The 20,722-nt window shown below is 39.0% G+C and overlaps 1 protein-coding gene across 2 annotated transcripts in view; it reads left to right on the top strand.

Annotated features, from left to right (window-relative positions):
• CLNS1A (chloride nucleotide-sensitive channel 1A) overlaps positions 1–19,773 on the top strand; it is a 29,637-nt gene extending 9,864 nt beyond the window's left edge. The window contains exons 3-7 of one of the 2 annotated variants that reach the window (XM_036113419.2): positions 1,884–1,985; positions 2,668–2,775; positions 3,892–4,065; positions 16,365–16,454; positions 18,964–19,773. In XM_036113419.2, the coding sequence (XP_035969312.2) occupies positions 1,884–1,985; positions 2,668–2,775; positions 3,892–4,065; positions 16,365–16,432 (452 nt within the window). In that variant the 3' untranslated portion in view covers positions 16,433–16,454; positions 18,964–19,773. The remainder of the gene's footprint in view (positions 1–1,883; positions 1,986–2,667; positions 2,776–3,891; positions 4,066–16,364; positions 16,455–18,963) is intronic. The other variant, XM_078058589.1, reaches the window with a different exon arrangement.
• Positions 19,774–20,722: the final 949 nt, after the last annotated feature.

The following is a 20,722-nucleotide window of genomic DNA, read 5'->3' as shown; positions in this document are numbered from 1 at the left end:
CTCACGGTTCATCTCCCCCTCAGATTCCCCCCCTTCGTTCTTCCCCTCCTGCTCTCTTCTTCTTTTTTTTTTTTTTAAACATATAATGTATTATTTGTTTCAGAGGTACGGGTCTGTGATTCAACAGTCTTATACAATTCACAGTGCTCTAAGATTTTATTTTTAAGTAATCACTGCACCCAAGGACTTGAATTTAGAACTCTAAGAGCAGGAGTCTCATTCTCTACTGACTGAGCCAGCCAGGCACCCCTAAAGATTTTTTTTATGTAATCTGTACATCCAGTGTGGGGCTCAAACTTAAAATCCCGAGATCAGGAGTCAGTGTCCTCTACCAGCTGAGTCAGCCAGGTGCCCCGACCTGGTTTTTTAAAATTATGGAATAATTCAAACATTGAAAAGTACAGAGAGTAATAAAAAATTTTCATTATTCATGATCTAGCATAAATTCTAACTTTTTTTCATAGTTACTCTGGTTTTTAAAGAAGTAAAACTGGGGGTGCCTGGGTAGCTCAGTCAGTTAAGTGTCCGACTCTTGATTTCTGCTCAGGTCATGATCTGAGGGTCCTCAGATCGAGCCGTGTGTCTGGCTCTGCGCTCAGCAGGGAGTCTGCTTGAGATTCTTTCTGTCCCTCTCCCTCTGTCCCTTCTCCCTGCTCGCTCGCTCTCTCTTTCTAAAACAAATAAATAAATAAATCTTTAAAAAAAACAAATAAGACTGTATCAGTACTGTTAATCCTTTTCGTACCTTTCCCATTTTGTTTCATATTTTATCTCCCAAGTTAAACATTATCCTAAAGGCGGTATGTGTCCTTCCCATCTAAACTTTTAGATTTTTACTGAATATGTATAAATCCATAAGCAATATAATGGTTTTGTTTTGTGTTAAACTTTTAATATGTAAGTGGTATTATTCATATATATTCTTTTTTTTTTTTTTTAAAGATTTTATTTATTTATTTGGCAGAGAGAGAGATAGCGAGAGCAGGAACACAAGCAGGGGTAGTGGGAGAGGGAGAAGCAGGCTTCCTGCTGAGCAGGGAGCCCGATGCAGGGCTCGATCCCAGGACCCTGGGATCACGACCTGAGCCGAAGGCAGACACCCAACGACTGAGCCACCCAGGCGCCCCTATTTATATATATTCTGCAATTAGTTTTTTCACTCAGTTACATTTTTTAATCTATGAGTTTTGATACATATAAATATTTGTTCCTTTTTAACTGCTGTCTATAAAACATAATATGATCGGGTTACAATACATGTTTCCTTTTTTTTAAATTAACATTAATTTTTAAATTTTTCGCGAGTACTTCAGTAAACATTTATGTATAAACTCCTTGTGTACATAATAAATACATAGATGAGAATTGCTGCATAGTAGAATATGCACACCTCCAGAATAGTTGTAGCAGTTCCTGCTTCCACTGTGCTAGTTCTCTTCATTGAAAATTTGTATTTTTTTCTTGCCTACAGACTTTGGTAATTTATCTGTTGGGTTTGCTAACTTTTATGGGCCTTAGTTTTCTCATCTGTAAATTATTGGTGATAAATCACATCAGCGGTTTACAAACTGCTACTGAACCCTTTGTTTCATGGTAAAAGGTAAGAGAGACAGATGACAGTGGAACTGTACTTGTTAGAGGCCTAACTGTTTGGGTTTCCTCACCCCCACCATGACTTTGAAGGGGGCTTGGAATCCCTAGGGCTCAGTGAAAGTCCACAGTCTTTTTTAGCTCTAAAATAACCATGTTCTTATAATTTGAAGTAAAAACTGTGTTGCAGTATTTAGATACATCAATAAGCATCCTTTATGAAATTATTTTAGGCTTCTTGTTTTCCAAAACAAAAAACATCATTTAAAAAGTTATTTTTATTCCCTTTCTAGAGGAATCAAAAGAATCTGTTGCTGAAGAAGAAGAAGAAGACAGTGATGATGATGTTGAACCTATTGCTGAATTCAGATTTGTGCCTAGTGATAAATCAGCATGTGAGTATTCTATAGAATTGATTCTTTTCCCTTTATGTACCAAGCATCCCACCCCCCATACACACACACACACACACACACACACACACACTTTTACTGTTACCCTCATTACCTTCTGTCCCATTGCTTTTTCTTCATTCTAACATCTGTCATACCGTTGAGGACCAGATACCTATTAATATCAAAGATTGTCAATGTGGTGAGAGTATAGGAGACACTATGTTATTTGGTGTGTTTGTGAATGAAGAGATCTGGTTATTTTTATTGACTTGATGCTGTTGACTTTGAATCTTACCAGATAGACGGCAAGGGTCATGGCAGTTCCAAAGTGGAAGATGCCAGGATAGCTGGAAAAGAGTCCTATCAACTAAAAGGGGCTCCGCCCTGATACCAGCAGTCTGACCAAGACTCTGACTCTTTTTCTCAGAAAATCCAGCCAGGCATGAAGAGATCTCAACATTATCTTAAAATGAACTATTACTATTTTGTGACTTGTCCATTGCCATCAAGTACTTCTCAAGATTGATTCTCCTTGGAATTTAGCAGGTTTTGTAAATAGTGTGATTCTGGTATATTTCTTGTCTACTCATTGAATTTATTTGTACTGGTGGTTATATTATTAAATTTTTACTCTACACTGGCCAGAAAAGAATGTTCATTACAATTTAACTTCCTTGTTCAGTGGAGGCAATGTTCACTGCAATGTGTGAATGCCAGGCTTTGCATCCTGATCCTGAGGATGAAGATTCAGATGATTATGATGGAGAAGAATATGATGTGGAAGCACATGGTTAGTGACACGGATTTTTTTTAAATGTGTGTGTGTTTCATTTTAAGCACTTATTTGTACTAAGGGTATGGGATTATAGTTCTTTATATCTCTATTAAATACTCATAGTGTGGTTATTAATAAAAGTGAATGGCACAATTCATGTCTAAGCCAAACTGGAAAAATAGTTGGACTTTCCAAGCTTGAAGGTAAAAAGTAGATATTATTGGGAGCAGAAAATGGATAGAGATAAATGGAAGGGAAGAAAACAATAGATGAGAAAGTGGGTGGTTGGGAGAATCTTTTAAGTTGATGCAGCTCCTCCCAGAGAACAAAGCCTTCTCCCTCCACCACTTGAAATCTTTATCATCTACATCTTTACTTAACATAATCCTTCAGACAACTCACTACCAAAGTCATTTTCTCCCCCCAGAACCATACTTCATTTGTCTAAGATTATTTCTCTTTGCCTCCCCCAGACCAAAATACTGTCACTAGCCTGGTAGAGTCTTGTAACTTGAGGTGCCTGCTCTTCTCTTTTCTTCTTCCCACTGTTCTCATGTCCACCGATCTGGCTGTCCAAAGTCCTTTCCTCCATATGTACCTACTTCCTGGCCTGAGACAAATTCGGTTCTGGAATTCTCCTTCATATATCTAAATACGTTCTCATTTCCGCTGAGATTTTTGAATGATTTTATTTTTTTATCCTTTTTATATTTTCCAGAATTTCTTGAGTTTTTAAACGGAGCATGTATTTTAATCCAAAAAAAAATCAGTACAAGTTAGTATCAAATTAATTTGCACTCACCTATAAAATTCCCAGCTTGGGATAACATAAGACTTCCTGGCCTTAAGTACACCCTCTTTTCCTTCTAGTCCCTGGACATTTGATTTTTTGAGAATTGCTGTTTACTGGGTCATTATCTTTTGGAATCCCTTCTCATTCTAGAGGGTAGAGACATTTTCTTTCTGTCTTTATTTTTAACAGATGACCTACATCTGTGTATTAAATGAATATTGAAAAATATTTTCCTGGAAGCCTTTTTAAACTGTACCTTATCTTCAGTAAATGCATTATTGATTATGCATGTTTTTCTAATTGCTTTATAATAGCTTAAAAGCATTTTATTTGTTTAGAACAAGGACAGGGAGACATCCCTACATTTTATACCTATGAAGAAGGATTATCCCATTTAACAGCAGAAGGCCAAGCCACATTGGAGAGATTAGAAGGAATGCTTTCTCAGTCTGTGAGCAGCCAATATAACATGGCTGGAGTCCGGACAGAAGATTCAGTAAGAGATTATGAAGGTGAGTATCCTTTCTTTCAGTGTGAGCAGTCAGATGGTCCTTGGGCAACAAGGAAAGTTATGGAGATAGATATATATACATAGATATGTATGTATGTTCTTTTGGAAACTCTTAAGACAGAGAAATCTCAGAATTAACTTACAGTGTAGGAAGCAAATGTAGAATTATATAGAATGGGAATTCTCATGAAACTTTGTTTTTGTTTTTTTTTTTACTTTTTTCCCTCAACTACAAAAATAGTGTGTTCACAATCAAAAATTTTTTAAATGGGCACAGGCAAAGAAGAAATGAAAAATCAAGTGTAATTATAATTGGAAGACCTCTTAATTTTTCTATTGCCTATCTTTCCAGTCTTTTTGTTTGTTTGCTTATGTGTATATGTGTGTGTGTGTATCTATGCTGCTGTTTTTATTTTTAAAATAAATTCCTACATGATTATATGTAAAACTAGGATAGTCAGTTGATTAAAAGGGCTAGACAGCATTCAAGAAACTTGGGTTCTTGTTTTGTGACACACTTCTGGACCTTAAACAAGTGGCTTTCAAATTTGCTTCATTTGTCTCCACTCTGTAGGCTTCTTTGTAAATATTTCCCCTATAAGACTGGTTTGCTTTTCTGACTATCCTATTTCAATCAGAATGTTGAAGTATTCTTTTGACTCAGCCTTTACTTCCTTCTTTTTTTTTAATTTTATTTTTATTATTTTTATTTTTTAAAAAATTTTTATTGCTATGTTAATCACTATACATTACATCATTAGTTTTAGATGTAGTGTTCCATGATTCATTGTTTGTGTACAACACCCAGTGCTCCATGCAGAATGTGCCGTCTTTAATACCCATCACCAGGCTAACCCATCCTCCCACCTCCCTCCCCTCTAGAACCCTCAGTTTGTTTTTCAGAGTCCATCGTCTCTTATGGTTCTTCTCCCCCTCTGATTCCCCCCCTTCATTCTTCCCCTCCTGCTATCTTCTTCTTCTTTTTTTTTTTTTAACATATATTGTATTATTTGTTTCAGAGGTACAGGTCTGTGATTCAACAGTCTTGCACAGTTCACAGCACTCACCATAGCACATACCCTCCCCAGTGTCTATCCCCCAGCCACCCCATCCCTCCCACCCCCCACCACTCCAGCAACCCTCAGTTTGTTTCCTGAGATTAAGAATTCCTCATATCAGTGAGATCATATGATACATGTCTTTCTCTGATTGACTTATTTCGCTCAGCATAACACCCTCCAGTTCCATCCACATCGTTGCAAATGGCAAGATCTCATTCCTTTTGATGGCTGCATAATATTCCATTGTATATATATACCACATCTTCTTTATCCATTCATCTGTCGATGGACATCTTGGTTCTTTCCACAGTTTGTCTATCGTGGACATTGCTGCTGTAGACATCGGGGTGCACGTACCCCTTTGGATCCCTACATTTGTATCTTTGGGGTAAATATCCAGTAGTGCAATTGCAAATCGTATGGTAGCTCTATTTTCAACTTTTTGAGGAACCTCTGTACTGTTTTCCAGAGTGGCTACACCAGCTTGCATTCCCACCAACAGTGTAGGAGGGTTCCCCTTTCTCCGCATCCTCGCCAACATCTGTCGTTTCCTGACTTGTTAATTTTAGCCATTCTGACTGGTGTGAGGTGGTATCTCGTTGAGGTTTTGATTTGGATTTCCCTGATGCCGAGCGATGTTGAGCACTTTATCATGTGTCTTTTGGCCATTTGGATGTCTTCTTTGGAAAAATGTCTGTTCATGTCTTCTGCCCATTACTTGATTGGATCATTTGTTCTTTGGGTGTTGAGTTTGATAAGTTCTTTATAGATTTTGGATACTAGCCCTTTATCTGATATGTCATTTGCAAATATCTTCTCCCATTCTGTCAGTTGTCTTTTGGTTTTGTTGACTGTTTCTTTTGCTGTGCAAAAGCTTTTTATCTTGATGAAGTCCCACTAGTTCATTTTTGCCCTTGCTTCTCTTGCCTTTGGTGATGTTTCTAGGAAGAAGTTCCTGTGGCTGAGGTCAAAGAGGTTGCTGCCTGTGTTCTCCTTTAGGATTTTGATGGACTCCTGTCTCACATTTAGGTCTTTCAACCATTTTGAGTCTGTTTTTGTGTGTGGTGTAAGGAAATGGTCCAGTTTCATTCTTCTGCATGTGGCTGTCCAACTTTCCCAACACCATTTGTTGAAGAGACTGTCTTTTTTCCATTGGACATTCTTTCCTGCTTTGTCAAAGTTGACCATAGAGTTGAGGGTCCATTTCTGGGCTCTCTGTTCTGTTCCATTGATCTATGTGTCTGTTTTTGTGCCAGTACCATACTGTCTTGATGATGACAGCTTTGTAATAGAGCTTGAAGTCTGGAATTGTGATGCCACCAGCTTTGCTTTTCTTTTTCAACATTCCTCTGGCTATTCGGGGTCTTTTCTGGTTCCATACAGATTTTAGGATTATTTGTTCCATTTCTTTGAAAAAAGTGGATGGTATTTTGATGGGGATTGTGTTGAATGTGTAGATTGCTCTAGGTAGCATTGACATCTTCACAATATTTGTTCTTCCAATCCATGAGCATAGAACGTTTTTCCATTTCTTTGTGTCTTCCTCAATTTCTTTCATGAGTATTTTATAGTTTTCTGAGTACAGATCCTTCTCCTCTTTGGTTAGATTTATTCCTAGGTATCTTATGGTTTTGGGTGCAATTGTAAATGGGATCGACTCCTTAATTTCTCTTTCTTCTGTCTTGTTGTTGGTGTATAGGAACGCCATAGTTTCTGTGCATTGATTTTATATCCTGCCACTTTACTGAATTCCTGTATGAGTTCTAGCAGTTTTGGGGTGGAGTCTTTTGGGTTTTCCACATAAAGTATCATATCATCTGCAAAGAGTGAGAGTTTGACTTATTTGCCGATTTGGATGCCTTTTATTTCTTTTTGTTGTCTGATTGCTGTGGCTAGGACTTCTAATACTATGTTGAATAGCAGTGGTGATAGTGGACATCCCTGCTGCATTCCTGACCTTAGGGGAAAAGCTCTCAGTTTTTCCCCATTGAGAATGATACTTGCTGTGGGTTTTTCATAGATGGCTTTTATGATGTTGAGGTATGGACCCTCTATCCCTATACTCTGAAGAGTTTTGATCCAGAAAGGATGCTGTACTTTGTCAAATGCTTTTTCTGCATCTATTGAGAGGATCATCTGATTCTTGTTCTTGTTTTGTTAATGTCTCACATTGATTGATTTGCGGATGTTGAACCAACCTTGCAGCCCAGGAATAAATCCCACTTGGTTGTGGTGAAGAATCCTTTTAATGTACTGTTGGATCCTATTGGCTCGTATTTTGGTGAGAATTTTTGCATCCATGTTCATCAAGGATATTGGTCTGTAATTCTCCTTTTTGATGGCGTCTTTGGTTTTGGGATCAAGGTAATGGTGGCCTCATAAAACGAGTTTGGAAGTTTTCCTTCCATTTCTATTTTTTGGAACAGTTTCAGTAGAATAGGTATTAATTCTTCTTTAAATGTTTGGTAGAATTCCCCTGGGAAGCCATCTGGCCCTGGGCTCTTGTTTGTTGGGAGATTTTTGATTACTGCTTCAATTTCTTTAGTGGTTATAGGTCTGTTCAGGTTTTCTATTTCTTCCTGGTTGTTTTGGTAGTTGATACATCTCTAGGAATGCATCCATTCCTTCCAGATTATCTAATTGGCTGGCATATAGTTGCTCATAATATGTTCTTATAATTGTTTGTATTTCTTTGGTGTTGGTTGTGATCTCTCCTCTTTCATTCATGATTTTGTTGATTTGGGTCATTTCTCTTTTCTTTTTGATAAGTCTGGCCAGGGGTTTATCAATCTTGTTAGTTCTTTCAGAGAACCAGCTCCTAGTTTTGTTGATCTGTTCTACTGTTCTTTTGGGTTCTATTTCATTGAATTCTGCTCTGATCTTTATTATTTCTCTTCTCCTGCTGGGTTTAGGCTTTATTTGCTCTTCTTCCTCCAGCTCCTTTAGGTGTAGGGTTAGCTTGTGTATTTGAGATCTTTCTTCTTTCTTGAGAAAGGCTTGTATTGCTATATACTTTCCTCTTAGGACTGCCTTTGCTGCATCCCAAAGATTTTGAACAGTTGTGTTTTCATTTTTATTTGTTTCCATGAATTTTTTAAATTCTTCTTTAATTTCCTGGTTGACCCATTCATTCTTTAGCAGGATGCTCTTTAGCCTCCATGTATTTGAGTTCTTTCTGACTTTCCTCTTGTGATTGAGTTGTAGTTTCAAAGCATTGTGGTCTGAAAATATGCAGGGAAAGATCCCAGTCTTTTGGTACCGGTTGAGACCTGATTTGTGGCCTAGGATGTGATCTATTCTGCAGAATGTTCCATGGGCACTAGAGAAGAATGTGTATTCTGTTGCTTTGGGATGGAATGTTCTGAATATATCTTTGAAGTCCATTTGGTCCAGTGTGTCATTTAAAGTCTTTATTTCCTTGTTGATCTTTTGCTTAGATGATCGTCCATTTCGGTGAGGGGGGTGTTAAAGTCCCCCACTATTATTGTATTGTTGTCAATGTGTTTCTTTGATTTTGTTATTAATTGGCTTATATAATTGGCTGCTTCCATGTTAGGGGCATAGATATTTACAAGTGTTAGATCTTCTTGTTGGATAGACCCTTTAGGATATAGTGCCCTTCCTCATCTCTTATTACAGTCTTTGATTTAAAATCTAATTTGTCTGATATAAGGATTGCCACCCCAGCTTTCTTTTGGTGTCCATTAGCCTTGTAAATTGTTTTCCACCCCCTCACTTTCAATCTGGGGGTGTCTTTTGGGTCTAAAATGAGTCTCTTGCAGACAGCATATCAATGGGTCTTGTTTTTTAATCCAATCTGATAGCCTGTGTCTTTTGATTGGGGCATTTAGCCCATTTACATTCCGGGTAACTATTGAAAGATACGAATTTAGTGCCATTGTATTGCTTGTAAGGTAACTGTTACTGTATATTGTCTGTGTTCCTTTCTGGTCTATGTTGCTTTTAGGCTCTTTCTTTGCTTAGAAGACCCCTTTCAATATTTCTGGTTTTGTGTTTGCAAATTCCTTTAGTTTTTGTTTGTCCTGGAAGCTTTTTATCTCTCCTTCTATTTTCAATGACAGCCTAGCTGGATATAGTATTCTTGGCTGCCTATTTTTCTCATTTAGTGCTCTGAAGATATCATGCCAGTCCTTTCTGGCCTGCCGGGTCTCTGGATAGGTCTGTTGCCAATCTAATGTTTCTACCATTGTAGGTTACGTATCTCTTCTCCCGAGCTGCTTTCAGGATTTTCTCTTTGTGTCTGAGACTCATAAGTTTTACTATTAGATGTCAGGGTGTTGACCTATTTTTATTGATTTTGAGAGGGTTCTCTGTGCCTCCTGGATTTTGATGCCTGTTTCCTTCCCCAAATTAGGGAAGTTCTCTGCTATAATTTGCTCCATTATACCTTCTGCCCCTCTCTCTCTTTCTTCTTCTTCTGGGATCCCAATTATTCTAATGTTGTTTCGTCTTATGGTATCGCTTATCTCTTGAATTCTGCCCTCGTGATCCAGTAGTTGTTGATCTCTCTTTTTCTCAGCTTCTTTATTTTCCATCATTTGGTCTTCTATATCACTGATTCTCTCTTCTGCATCATTTATCCTAGCAGTTAGCGCCCCCATTTTTGATTGCACCTCATTAATAGCCTTTTTGATTCCGACTTGGTTAGATTTTAGTTCTTTTATTTCTCCAGAAAGAGTTTCTCTAATAACTTCCATGCTTTTTTCAAGCTCAGCTAGTATCTTTAAAATCATTATTCTGAACTCTAGTTCTGACATCGTACTAATGTCCGTATTGAGTAGGTCCCTGGCAGTCGGTACTGCCTCTTGTTCTTTTTGTTGAGGTGATTTTTTCTGTCTTGTCATCTTGTCCAGAGGAGAATAGATAAATGAGAGAACAAAATGCTAACAGGGTAACAACGTCCCCAGAAAATATACTTTAAATAAATCAGAAAAGACCTGAAACCGGGGGAAAAGAAAGGGAAAGAAAAAAGAAAAAAAAAAGAAAAAGATAAAAACAAAAACAGAACAAAACAAAAAATACAGAATATGATCAAATATGATCAGGCTGGTGCATAGATCAGTGCCACACACTAGATTTTGGGTGTATTTTTGTCTGTTAGAAGAAACTGCCTCTCAAAATTTTAAAGAAAGAAAAATTTACATATGTATAAAAATAAGGGTTAATATGATGAAGGGATGGACTATGACTAAAAATGAAAATTATAAAAAATTTTATAAAAGGAATTGATAAGTTGTTTGAAAAAAGAAGAGGATTTAAAAAAAAAAAGAAAAAGGGAGAGAGTGTGATTAGGCAGGAGACTAGAACAAAGCCATACACTAGAGATTTAGGGTATATTTTGATCTGTTAGAAGGAACTGTATCTCAAAATTTTAAAGAGAGAACAACTTACATATATATGCCAAAAATAAGGGTAACTAATATGAAGGGATAGAATATGACTCTAAAAATGAAAAATAAAAATGTTTTTTACGAAAAGGATTGATAAGATGTTGGTTGAAAAAAGGAAAAAGAAAAATTCAAAAAAAAAAAAAAGGACAGTTAAAAAATTAACTTTGAAAGACGAAGGAATCATGGTAAAAAGGCCATGAATTCTATGTGCAGTATTCCCCTAGCGCTGGAGTTCTGCTGTTCTCATTGATCGGTAAACTTGGTCTTGGCTGGCTGTTCTCGCTGATCTTCTGGGGGAGGGGCCTGTTGCCGTGGTTCCCAAATGTCTTTGCCTGAGGTGGAATTGCCCCGCCCTTGCCAGCCCCAGCTAAGTAATCTGCTCGGGTTTGCTCTTGGGAGCTTTTGTTCCCTGCAAGCTTTCCCTACAGCTTTGGAGGCGGAGAGTGAAAATGGCGGCCTCCCAATCTCTGCCCGGAGTAGCTGAGAACTCGGGTCCCCTCTCCTCAGTGCGCCCCCAGAGAAAAGCAGTCAATCACTCCCGTCTCCCCGGTCTCCGGCCGCACTCCATGCTCACCCGGCCTGTTGCCGAGCATTTCTATCTCTGGCACACGACCCCATGTGGAGTCTCCAAACCCAGCAGATCCCTGCGGTGCGCTCCCGCACCTCTCCTCCCGGGGGAGGAAGGGGAGTCTCCCCGGATCTGCCGCTTGTTGGGTCCCTGCTGGAAGAGCAGTGGCCTGACTGTGCTGCGGATCATGGTTTATGGCAACCCCGAGCTGAGAGCCTGCGCCTCGGCTCCATCTCTGCAGCTGGCTTCCCCACTCTGATATCTGGGAGCTGTGCCATACTCAGGCACCCCCGGTCTTTCTGTGACCCCGAGGGTCCTGAGACCACACTGTTCCGCAAGGGTTCCACCCCCCGCTTAGCCACTGAAGCAACGTCCCTCAGCGGAGCAGACTTCTAAAAGTTCCGATTTTGTGCTCCGTGGCTCTATCACTTGCCAGAAGCGGTGGACGGAGGCCCCCTCCCCTGCCGTCTATCCTCCCGAATTTCGCCTCGGATTCACTTCTCTGCACGTCCTACCTTCCAGAAAGTGGTTGCTTTTCTGTTCAGAGTTGTTGCTATTCTTTTCTTCAATCTCCTGTTGAGTTCGTGGGTGTTCAGAATGTTTTGATCCCTATCCAGCTGAATTCCTGGGACCAGACAAAATCCAGGTCTCCTACTCCTCCGCCATCTTGCTCCTCCCCCCTCAGCCTTTACTTCTTATTCCTTGCTCTAGTGTAATACTAGGTCCCATTGATTTTTTCATTTAAGTGACTCACATTTCCTTGCTATTGCTGCTGCTGTCCTTCAACCCTACCTAGGCCCTTGTCTTCTCACACTGGATTTACAATAGTAATTTTTTGCCTCAATCATTCCTGCCTCCAGCTCACTGTGCCATCTTAATCTTCTGAGAACACTCTGTGGTCACCCCTATATAGGGATGTCCCCTCAGTGATTGCCTGATAATCACCATATAAAGTTCTAACTCTGAAGAGACAACCTTGCCTTTGCCCCAGATATCTCCAAGCTTTTTCTGCTACTCTCAATAGAACATTCAGCTACTGCTCTTATGTGCCAGACCCTGATTTAAGCATATTACACGTAAGTACTCATTTAATCCTTCCAAGAATGCTCTGTGGTCTAAGTGTTATTTGATACCTATTTTACAGATGAAGAAACTGAAGCACAGAAAGATCATATAACTTGCTTGAGGTCAAATAGCTAATAAGTGGTGAGAGGATTAAATGAGCTGATACATATAAAAGTGTTATAAGCATATAAGCACTTCTTCCATCTTACATGTATTTAATATATACTAGTATTTTATGTTGCCATTAGAGTCTTAGCACTTCTAATTTTTAGAGATGCAGAATGTTCTTAAAGAGGGTGTTACCGTAGTTTTTCATTTTTTTAATTAAAGATTTAATTGATTAATTTATTTGAAAGAGAGAGCATGTAAGTGGGGGGAGGGACAGAAGGGGAGAGGGAGAGAATCTAAGGCAGTCTCTGCACTGAGTGTGGAGCCCAGTGTGGGGCTCGATCTCAGGACACTGAGATCATGACCTGAGCCAAAACCAAGAGTCAGACGCTTAACCAACTGAGCCACCCAGGCACCCCTAGTTTTTCTTTTATTGGGCAATATAAATTTCTGTCATAATGCTGTGATAAATATCCTCATGCACATAGCATGTTGACCTGGGTATCCTGAAGCCCTGGGCTTTTTTTTTTTTTTAAACTTTCTTTTTTAAGATTCTATTTATTTATTTGAGAGAGAGAATGAGAGAGAGAGAGCACATGGGGGGGAGGGTCAGAGGGAGAAGCAGACTCCCTGCTGAGCAGGGAGCCCGATGCGGGACTCGATCCTGGGACTCCAGGATCATGACCTGAGCCGAAGGCAGTCGCTTAACCAACTGAGCCACCCAGGCGCCCTATTATTTTTTTTTAAGATTTTATTTATGTATTAGAGAGAGAGCACGAGCAGGGGGAGGGGCAGAGGAAGAGGGAGAGAATTTCAAGCAGACTCCCTGCTGAGCAGGGAGCCCCATGCAGGGCTTGATCCCAGGAGCCTGATATCATGACCTGAGCTGAAGGCAGATGCCTAACCAACTGAGCCACCCAGGCGCCCCAGTCCTGGGATATTTTAATTTGGAAAAGTTTAGGCTTTGGGTCACACTGTTATTCCTTGTATATCCTCTCCATTTTAAGTCCTACTTGGTGAGCCTATAACATAGGCTATAGGATGAGATGGCTCAGATGATTTCTAGTGTACTACTAAACTCTTAGCTGAAAGAATTCAAGATGGTACCTTCTTTTTATTACAGTGATTGATGGGAGAGTGTCCTTGGACATTGAAAAACCTTCACTGAAGAGTTTTTTTTTTTTAATTGTAAAATTCCTTGTTTAATGCTTTATAGCAGATCATTTTAAGATCACAAACACTTTTTGCTACGTGAGATTTTTGGACTTTTATTCCTAAGCCTTATTAGCATATTGAGAGTTGCCTATATATGAAACTTTTTCAGCCTATACCATTCCCCGTCTTCTAAAGTCCTCTAAGTACCCATGTCACTCTTTTTGCCATTGATTTATTTATTTTGTTTGACCTGTGCATTTTTTTAAAATTTATTTTTAAAATTTTTTAACTGGCTAAAAATTGTTTATGTTTAAGGTATGCCAGATGATGTTTTCATATACATAGTGAAATAATTACTACAGTCAAGTCAGTTAACATACCCATCTTTTCACGTAGTTACCCGTTTTTTTGTGGTAGAACACCTAAGATCTGCTGTCTTGGCAAATTTCAATCTTTTTGCCGTTTAAATACACCCTGTCGCAGTTCTTTCTGCCCAAGTCCTGCTCCCCATGCTTTAATAAAACCATCTTTTTTGCACTGAAAAACAAACACCCTATCTCCTTGTGGTATGTCAGTGCTTCATGTGCTTATTTATGTAAGAAGTGTTTATTGAGCTATTATGCCAGGTACAGAGAATATAGCAGTGCCCAAGTAAGATGAGATTACTGTCTTCATATCAATGGCATTCTTGTGTAGAGAAAAATTAAGTAATTAGGCAGTACATTGTGATACAGCACTAAGTTATAGGGGAAGCTTGAGAAGCTGTGGAATCAGAAGCTGGACTTTTCACCCAGCCTGGATAGTCAGAGATTCAAGTTTCATGGAGTAAGTGACATCTAAGTCAAGATCTGAAAGATGAATAAAGTGACCGGGGTGAAGGGGGATTACGTACAGGTTGGGGAGAGAGGCAGGTAACATGATCAGCCATGTGCAGAACTTCAAGAGACCATTCAACTTTGGGGAACTGAAGTAGTTCATTATGTCTGGAACTCTGAGTATGAAGGGTAGTTATTACAGCAACAGACAGAGGTGGAGTAGTGAACTGGTTGTATCTTAATGGAACTTGAAAGCTGTTTTAAAGAATTTCAGTGTTACGCTTAGGCCAATGGGAATGTGAAGTGAAGAATTTTTAGTTTGATTAGTGTTTCAGAAGATGACCCTGCCTGTGATAATGGAAAATTGATTGCAGAGGGAAATATTGGAGGATAGAAGAGAAACTCTTTTTTTTTTTAAGATTTTACTTATTTATTTTAGAGAGAGAGAATGCACACAAATCAGGGGAGGGGCAGAGAAGCAGACTCCCTGCTGAGCAGGGAGCCTGATGTGGGGCTCGATCCCAGGACTCTGGGATCATGACCTGAGCTGAACGCAGACACTTAATGGACTGAGCCATCCAGGCGCCCCAAAGGGAAACTCTGTTAAATAAGTTATGATTTAAATTAGATGAGAGATCATGGCCTGCACTTGATAGTGGCAGTGAATGTTAAAGACTTAACAGATTTGAGAGATGTTTGAGAGAAGCAACAGAAATTAGAGATGTGGTAGGGGTTTCTGAATTGGACAGGTGAGAGGTATCCTTTAGTAAGAATGTTAGGATAGAGAAACCTTTTTTTTTTTTAAGATTCTTTTTTTTTTTTCCAGAGAGAGACACAGCAAGAGAGGGAACACAAGCAGGGGGAGTGGGAGAGGGAGAAGCAGGCTTCCTGCAGAGCATGGAGCCCGATGCAGGGCTCGATCCCAGGACCCTGGGATCATGACCTGAGCCGAAGGCAGACGCTTAACAACTGAGCCACTCAGGTGCCCCCCCCCTTTTTTTTAAAGTAGGCTCCGCACCTAATGTGGGGCTTGAACTCTTGACCCTGAGATTGAGTCGCAGGCTTTACCAACTGAACCAGTCAGGTGCCCCAAGAGAAGCATTTCTATGTGGAAAGATGATGAGTTCGTTTTAGATATGTGTTACATTTGCACACCCTGCTGCATGTCCAGGTGGAGTACTGGGGGGCTCAGGCAGAAGCCTGTTGTGGGCTGAAGAGTTGAAGGTGAATGGGAGGTGCCAAAGTGGAGAAAGCATTTCTAAACAGCTCTTTCCAGAGGGCTTTTTTTCCTTGTCTCTCCCTACACACACACAAACACACACACGCGCGCGCATGCGCGCGCGTGCTTTTTTCCCCCTATGAAATGAGAAAAACAGGCAAGAACCTCACTCTACTTATTTTGTCTTTTCTCAGAGTTATGTCATCAGCTTTGTGAGGATAGGACTTTTATACCTTTAAAAATGAAAATAATGGGGCACCTGGGTGGCTCAGTCGGTAAAGTGTCTGCCTTCAGCTCAGGTTGTGATCTCTGGGTCCTGGGATCGAGCCCTGCATCGGACTCCCCGTTCAGCAGGAAGTCTGCTTCTCCCTCTATCCCTCCCCTCCGCTCATGCTCTCTCTTCTTCGTTCTCAAATAAATTAAATCTTAAGATAATAATAATAATGATAATGTCACACAGTAAATACCCAGCACAGTTCTGTGAAGAGTGAACAGTTGATGCTAACTACATTAAAAACTTTTTTTTGTTTTAATTTTTCTTTATTAACGGAACACATAACTGAGTTTTCTTCCCATCACTTTAGAATCATTTCGTTTCTGAGCAAGATGAACAGCATCTGTATGCTCAGAGCACATATCAAACTCTTTACTACATTAAAAACTTCTTATCTAATGTTCTTTTAGTGTTGAGGTTGAGAATTTATAAAGTAAAAAAATGTACAGGTGGAATTTTTCTTTTTTGGTTGTTCCTTGTTACTTTTTCACAGTAGAAAGAAATAGCAACTTTGACCAACAGAGGGCACTAGCTTCCTTCTGCTTGATGAATAGGTTGACCCTTTACCTGTCTGAAGAGCTCAGTAGACTGTTGCTCAGCAGTTGATTTTTTTTTTTTTTTTAGATGGGATGGAGGTAGACACTACACCAACGGTTGCTGGACAGTTTGAGGATGCAGATGTTGATCACTGAAAATGATTTATGCTGCTGTGGGGTGAGTAGTTTATTTTCTTCCTTGTCATTGAACTTGAAAATCATGTGAAATAATTTTTATTTTCAGGAGAACTCTATATAATTAGCAGCTTGGAAAGATGTTAGTTATCCATTTCTGAAATTATTGAGACTTACGTGGTTTTTTCCCCCCTGAGGAGTCAAGGTCTGCAAACAGTGATGTTCAGGTTAACATTTACTGAGCACTTACACATGTTAAGTGCTGTGTTAGACATTGGGCAGTGCTAGGCATTGAGGCATGAAAGAATAAGACACACCCAACTTCAGTGAACTCAGGAGGAGGACATTAGCCCATTATTCAGAAATGGGCTCCCTCGTTGGGAGCAGCAGAGCCTGAGATAATCTCCTGTTCTGCTCTTGACTCACCTTTTCCCACTTGTGTTTGAAACCTTAACATGTACATCAGAAATCACAAAGCAAGATTTGCTTCAACTCACTGCTGTTCAGTTTAGGGAGGAAGTAGTAATTCCATACTGTATCTAAGTCTTTAATTTAATCATAATCCTTTTTTTTTTTTTTTTAGATTTTATTTATTTATTTGAGAGAGAGCAAGAGCAGGAGGGGCGGTAGAGGAAGAGGGAGAAGCAGACTTCCTGCTGAGCAGGGAGCCCGATATGGGGCTCCATCCCAGGGCCCTGGGATCATGACCTGAGCTGAAGGCAATCACTTAACCAACTGAGCCACCCAAACACCCCTAATTTCATCATAATCTTGTATTGGCTTCCCTCCTTCTGAAAATAATGGAGGACCAAGGTCCTGGGCACCTTAGCGTTCAAGACCAGTTTGCCAAACCGTAAGGCCATGCACACTTTTCCAAAAGCTATCATTTCCCAAGTTGCTTCACTCCTGCTTTCTTGACTGACATAAGAGCTCACAGCCAGTTTCCCCTGACACATTCTTGTGAGCTTTGCCTAAAGTTTGTCCCTGACTTTGCTGCATGTTACCCTGAGAAATAAATTGTCCTTTGCCAGCTTGAGTATCTCAACTGTATGTTTGATAATAACTGAGGGTTATGTGGTTAGTTCATACCACCTAGAGCTCTAGGACTAGTAATCCTAGTTGGCCTTCCCTTATGAGCTGTAAGATTTTTACTTTGTTAAAATTGTTGTCCCTCTTTCCCCTCTACAGTGTCCTCCTACTTCTGACCAGGTAGCATTTTCTTGAATACTGGCTGTCTTCCAGTCTTTGAGATGTTACTTATGCCCAGGTCCTTTATTTTAAAGCATATAGTAATGGTGTGGCAAGATTTATATATTTTGGCTTGACTCTTATACTATTGTGAGTCATCCAGTTGGGTTGTGAGATCCCTCCTTTTTCCAAGTTCCATTTACCTTCCAAATTGTTGCCATGTGAACATAACATTTCTTCTTACTATAACCATGAAAAATGATAATGAATCTCTGTTTTCCTCTCAGGTGCTGCCAGTGGAACTATCAGAGAATAATCTCTTAGAGTTCTGTGATTTATATTTCTTGCTTTAAATACTTAATTTTTATTTCCACAGCATTTATTTCTGTCATTGTAGCCATATAGTCTAAAACCAGCATTGTCTCCTCTGCAATTAGCTAAAATTACGTGTTCATATTGCTGCAGCTCTGTTACCTTTAATTTTCAGATCTTACTGTTCCAGATATCAGTACTTCACTCTTACACTGTATGGGAAATCTTTTTGGTGCCAACTTAAGTCTTCTTCCCTTCTCACTTTCCTGCTTATCATGTTCTTTATAGCATGTTAACTTTTTCAGTTCAGTAATACTTAGTAACTTTTATTGAAACTGGAAAACATTTTTTGATCTTCTGGCTTTTACGTATTTCTTCTTGAAAAATAGACTATTCAGAGAGTACCCACCACTGTATTAATAAGGATTCTGACAAACGCATTTGTTGTGTCACTAATGGTTACACAGATGAGATGTTACTGCAGTTCACTGGTGAGAATTCTTAGGATTCTTTGTAATGTAATTTTATGGTGAAATAATCATAAAATAACCACAAGCTTTCTAATGAGCTGATGATTTGTTTTCTATTCATTTTATGCTACAGCTGGAGTAGAGAGCTATTTTGTTCATAAAGTTTATACAAATTATTCATCTGGATAATTGACCTGAATTCCAAACAATGTCTTTAAATTTTTAATCATTTTAAATTGTTTTTGCCTTTAAGGAATGAAGAAGGAATAATTAGAGTGTTTATGCAACCATTAATGATTTCAAGATAATGGAACTAGGACCTCTCGGTGCAGGAGATGGGGTGGAGTCAAGGCACAGGAGTGGTAGAATCACAGCTCTACCATATACCGGCTTCTGTGCCTTTGGACAAGGCACATAACTTCTTTAATCCTCAGTTTCCTCATTTGAAAATGGGGTTGATAAACTACCTGGCAGGATTGTTGCAAAGACTAAGACATATATCTAAGTTGTCTGGCACTCTTGACTAGGCATTCAATAAATAATAGTTATTATTATAAACACTGTAAATCTTTTGTTTTTCAGATTCTGCTCATAACTAGGAAAGAACTTGGTGCCTCTTCTACTGTGGAGTGGGTGTTGATGAAGTCTTTTTCCTTCTCCAAAATTTACCTGAACCAGTTCTTTTTTGAGACAGACTATACTGAGACAGAAAGTTGTCACCAGCAGAAGAAACTATGACCTTTATTAACAAAGGTGAATTAACTTAACCAGGAGCGTATTTGTAGTTTATCATCTACCCCAAAATTTCTGTGTATAGGTGCCCTCTGAGTAGGCCTGTAGTTCCAGCCTTCACTATATGCATCTTCTGTAACCCGTCAGGCCTACCTGAGAATGCGCAGGCGCTTGAAGACGTAGGTAGACTGGATGGGAAGGAGGGAGGCTGAATCTAAGATAAACCCTTTTAGAGTCTAAGAGTCCCATTACCCCTTAAAAAGAAAGACAAAGAGATCTCAGAGAAATCTTGGCCTCTGCTCGTTCTTCACAGGGGTAAGGGTTTGTTGTTGTTTTTTTTTTTTTTTTTTTTTTTTTTTTTTTTTTTTTTTACTAATTTGGGACCCAGATTAATTAATTCAGGCATCTTTAGGGAGCCTCTTGGGAAATATCCTAGCCACATAAAATACCACTAACACGGATGCTTCTGACTAGCTTTTACTCCTTTCACCATGTTTCACCAGTCTGTTTTGTTATAACCTCTTAGGTTATATCCTTTAATTGCTAACCTCTTAGGTCGGTTTCCATAACAAGTGAAATTGGGATGAAATCCTCAGAGTGCTTCAATGATAATTGTTTTGTCTTTGTGATAGTTTAACAAATAAATCTAGGTTTTCTATATTGTGCTCTCATTCTTGACTGAAACCATTAATGAGAAAAAAATTTTTTCATTAAGACTGTCAAAAAACGAGTCTTGTTCGTTTATTTTTGTTTGACTTTTGAAAATATGAACATGAAATGAGTAAGAAAATATATAGGTAGAGTTTCTGGCAAATTTTTAGTAGGGCAAGGATTTAGTACATTTCAAGGGATTTCTGCTTCTTTCACTTGGATCAGGAATAATTTCTTACAACTCTCAATTTTAGTTTTCACAGACACCAGGGTATTTGTAAGGCTGATTTATAATGACACATTTATACTTGGATCTTCTATACTATTATATGACTTTAAAAATATGGTTAGAAAAGCTATTCAGAATCACTTGGCTAATTAGTGACTAAATTCTAGTTCATGACTACTAAAAGAACACATTACCAGTGTTCTTTACAGCACTTTCATTTGGTTTCTGTCATCCTGCATGGTAGACTAAAAAAAAGCTGATTGTCCTTTTTCTGACCAGACTCTCAGAAATACTGAATTTGTTACAATAGGCAAGTAAAAGGGCCACTTGGAAATGGAAACTGAAGTTGACTGAGGCCTTCTCTGTATCAGCCATTGTCTTGGGTTCTTTATACACATTACACATATAATATTCTTAATTGTCTTATGAGGTATAGGTGCTTTTATTATCCTGTTTTAGAGATGAAGAAACTACAGAGAGAGCTAAAATAACACTTAAGGTCATATAGTGAGCTGTGATTTTTAAGCCTGTGCTCCAAAATACCATATAGCCTTACCATCTATCAGCAGTAGAAAGGAAGCAAATTCTCTCTTAACTGCAGGATTTTAAATGTTAAAATTTCAGTGGACAGCACAGGAAGTTCCCAAATTTATGTGCTGTCAGTCTCAGCAGCACTCATATTCTATCCTAGACATTTACCTCTTTTTCAGTAAGCAGTCAGGGTATTCT

This window comes from Halichoerus grypus, chromosome 11, assembly GCF_964656455.1.
Source record: "Halichoerus grypus chromosome 11, mHalGry1.hap1.1, whole genome shotgun sequence".
Taxonomy (NCBI): domain Eukaryota; kingdom Metazoa; phylum Chordata; class Mammalia; order Carnivora; family Phocidae; genus Halichoerus; species Halichoerus grypus.
This window is presented reverse-complemented; position numbering and strand designations above follow the sequence as displayed.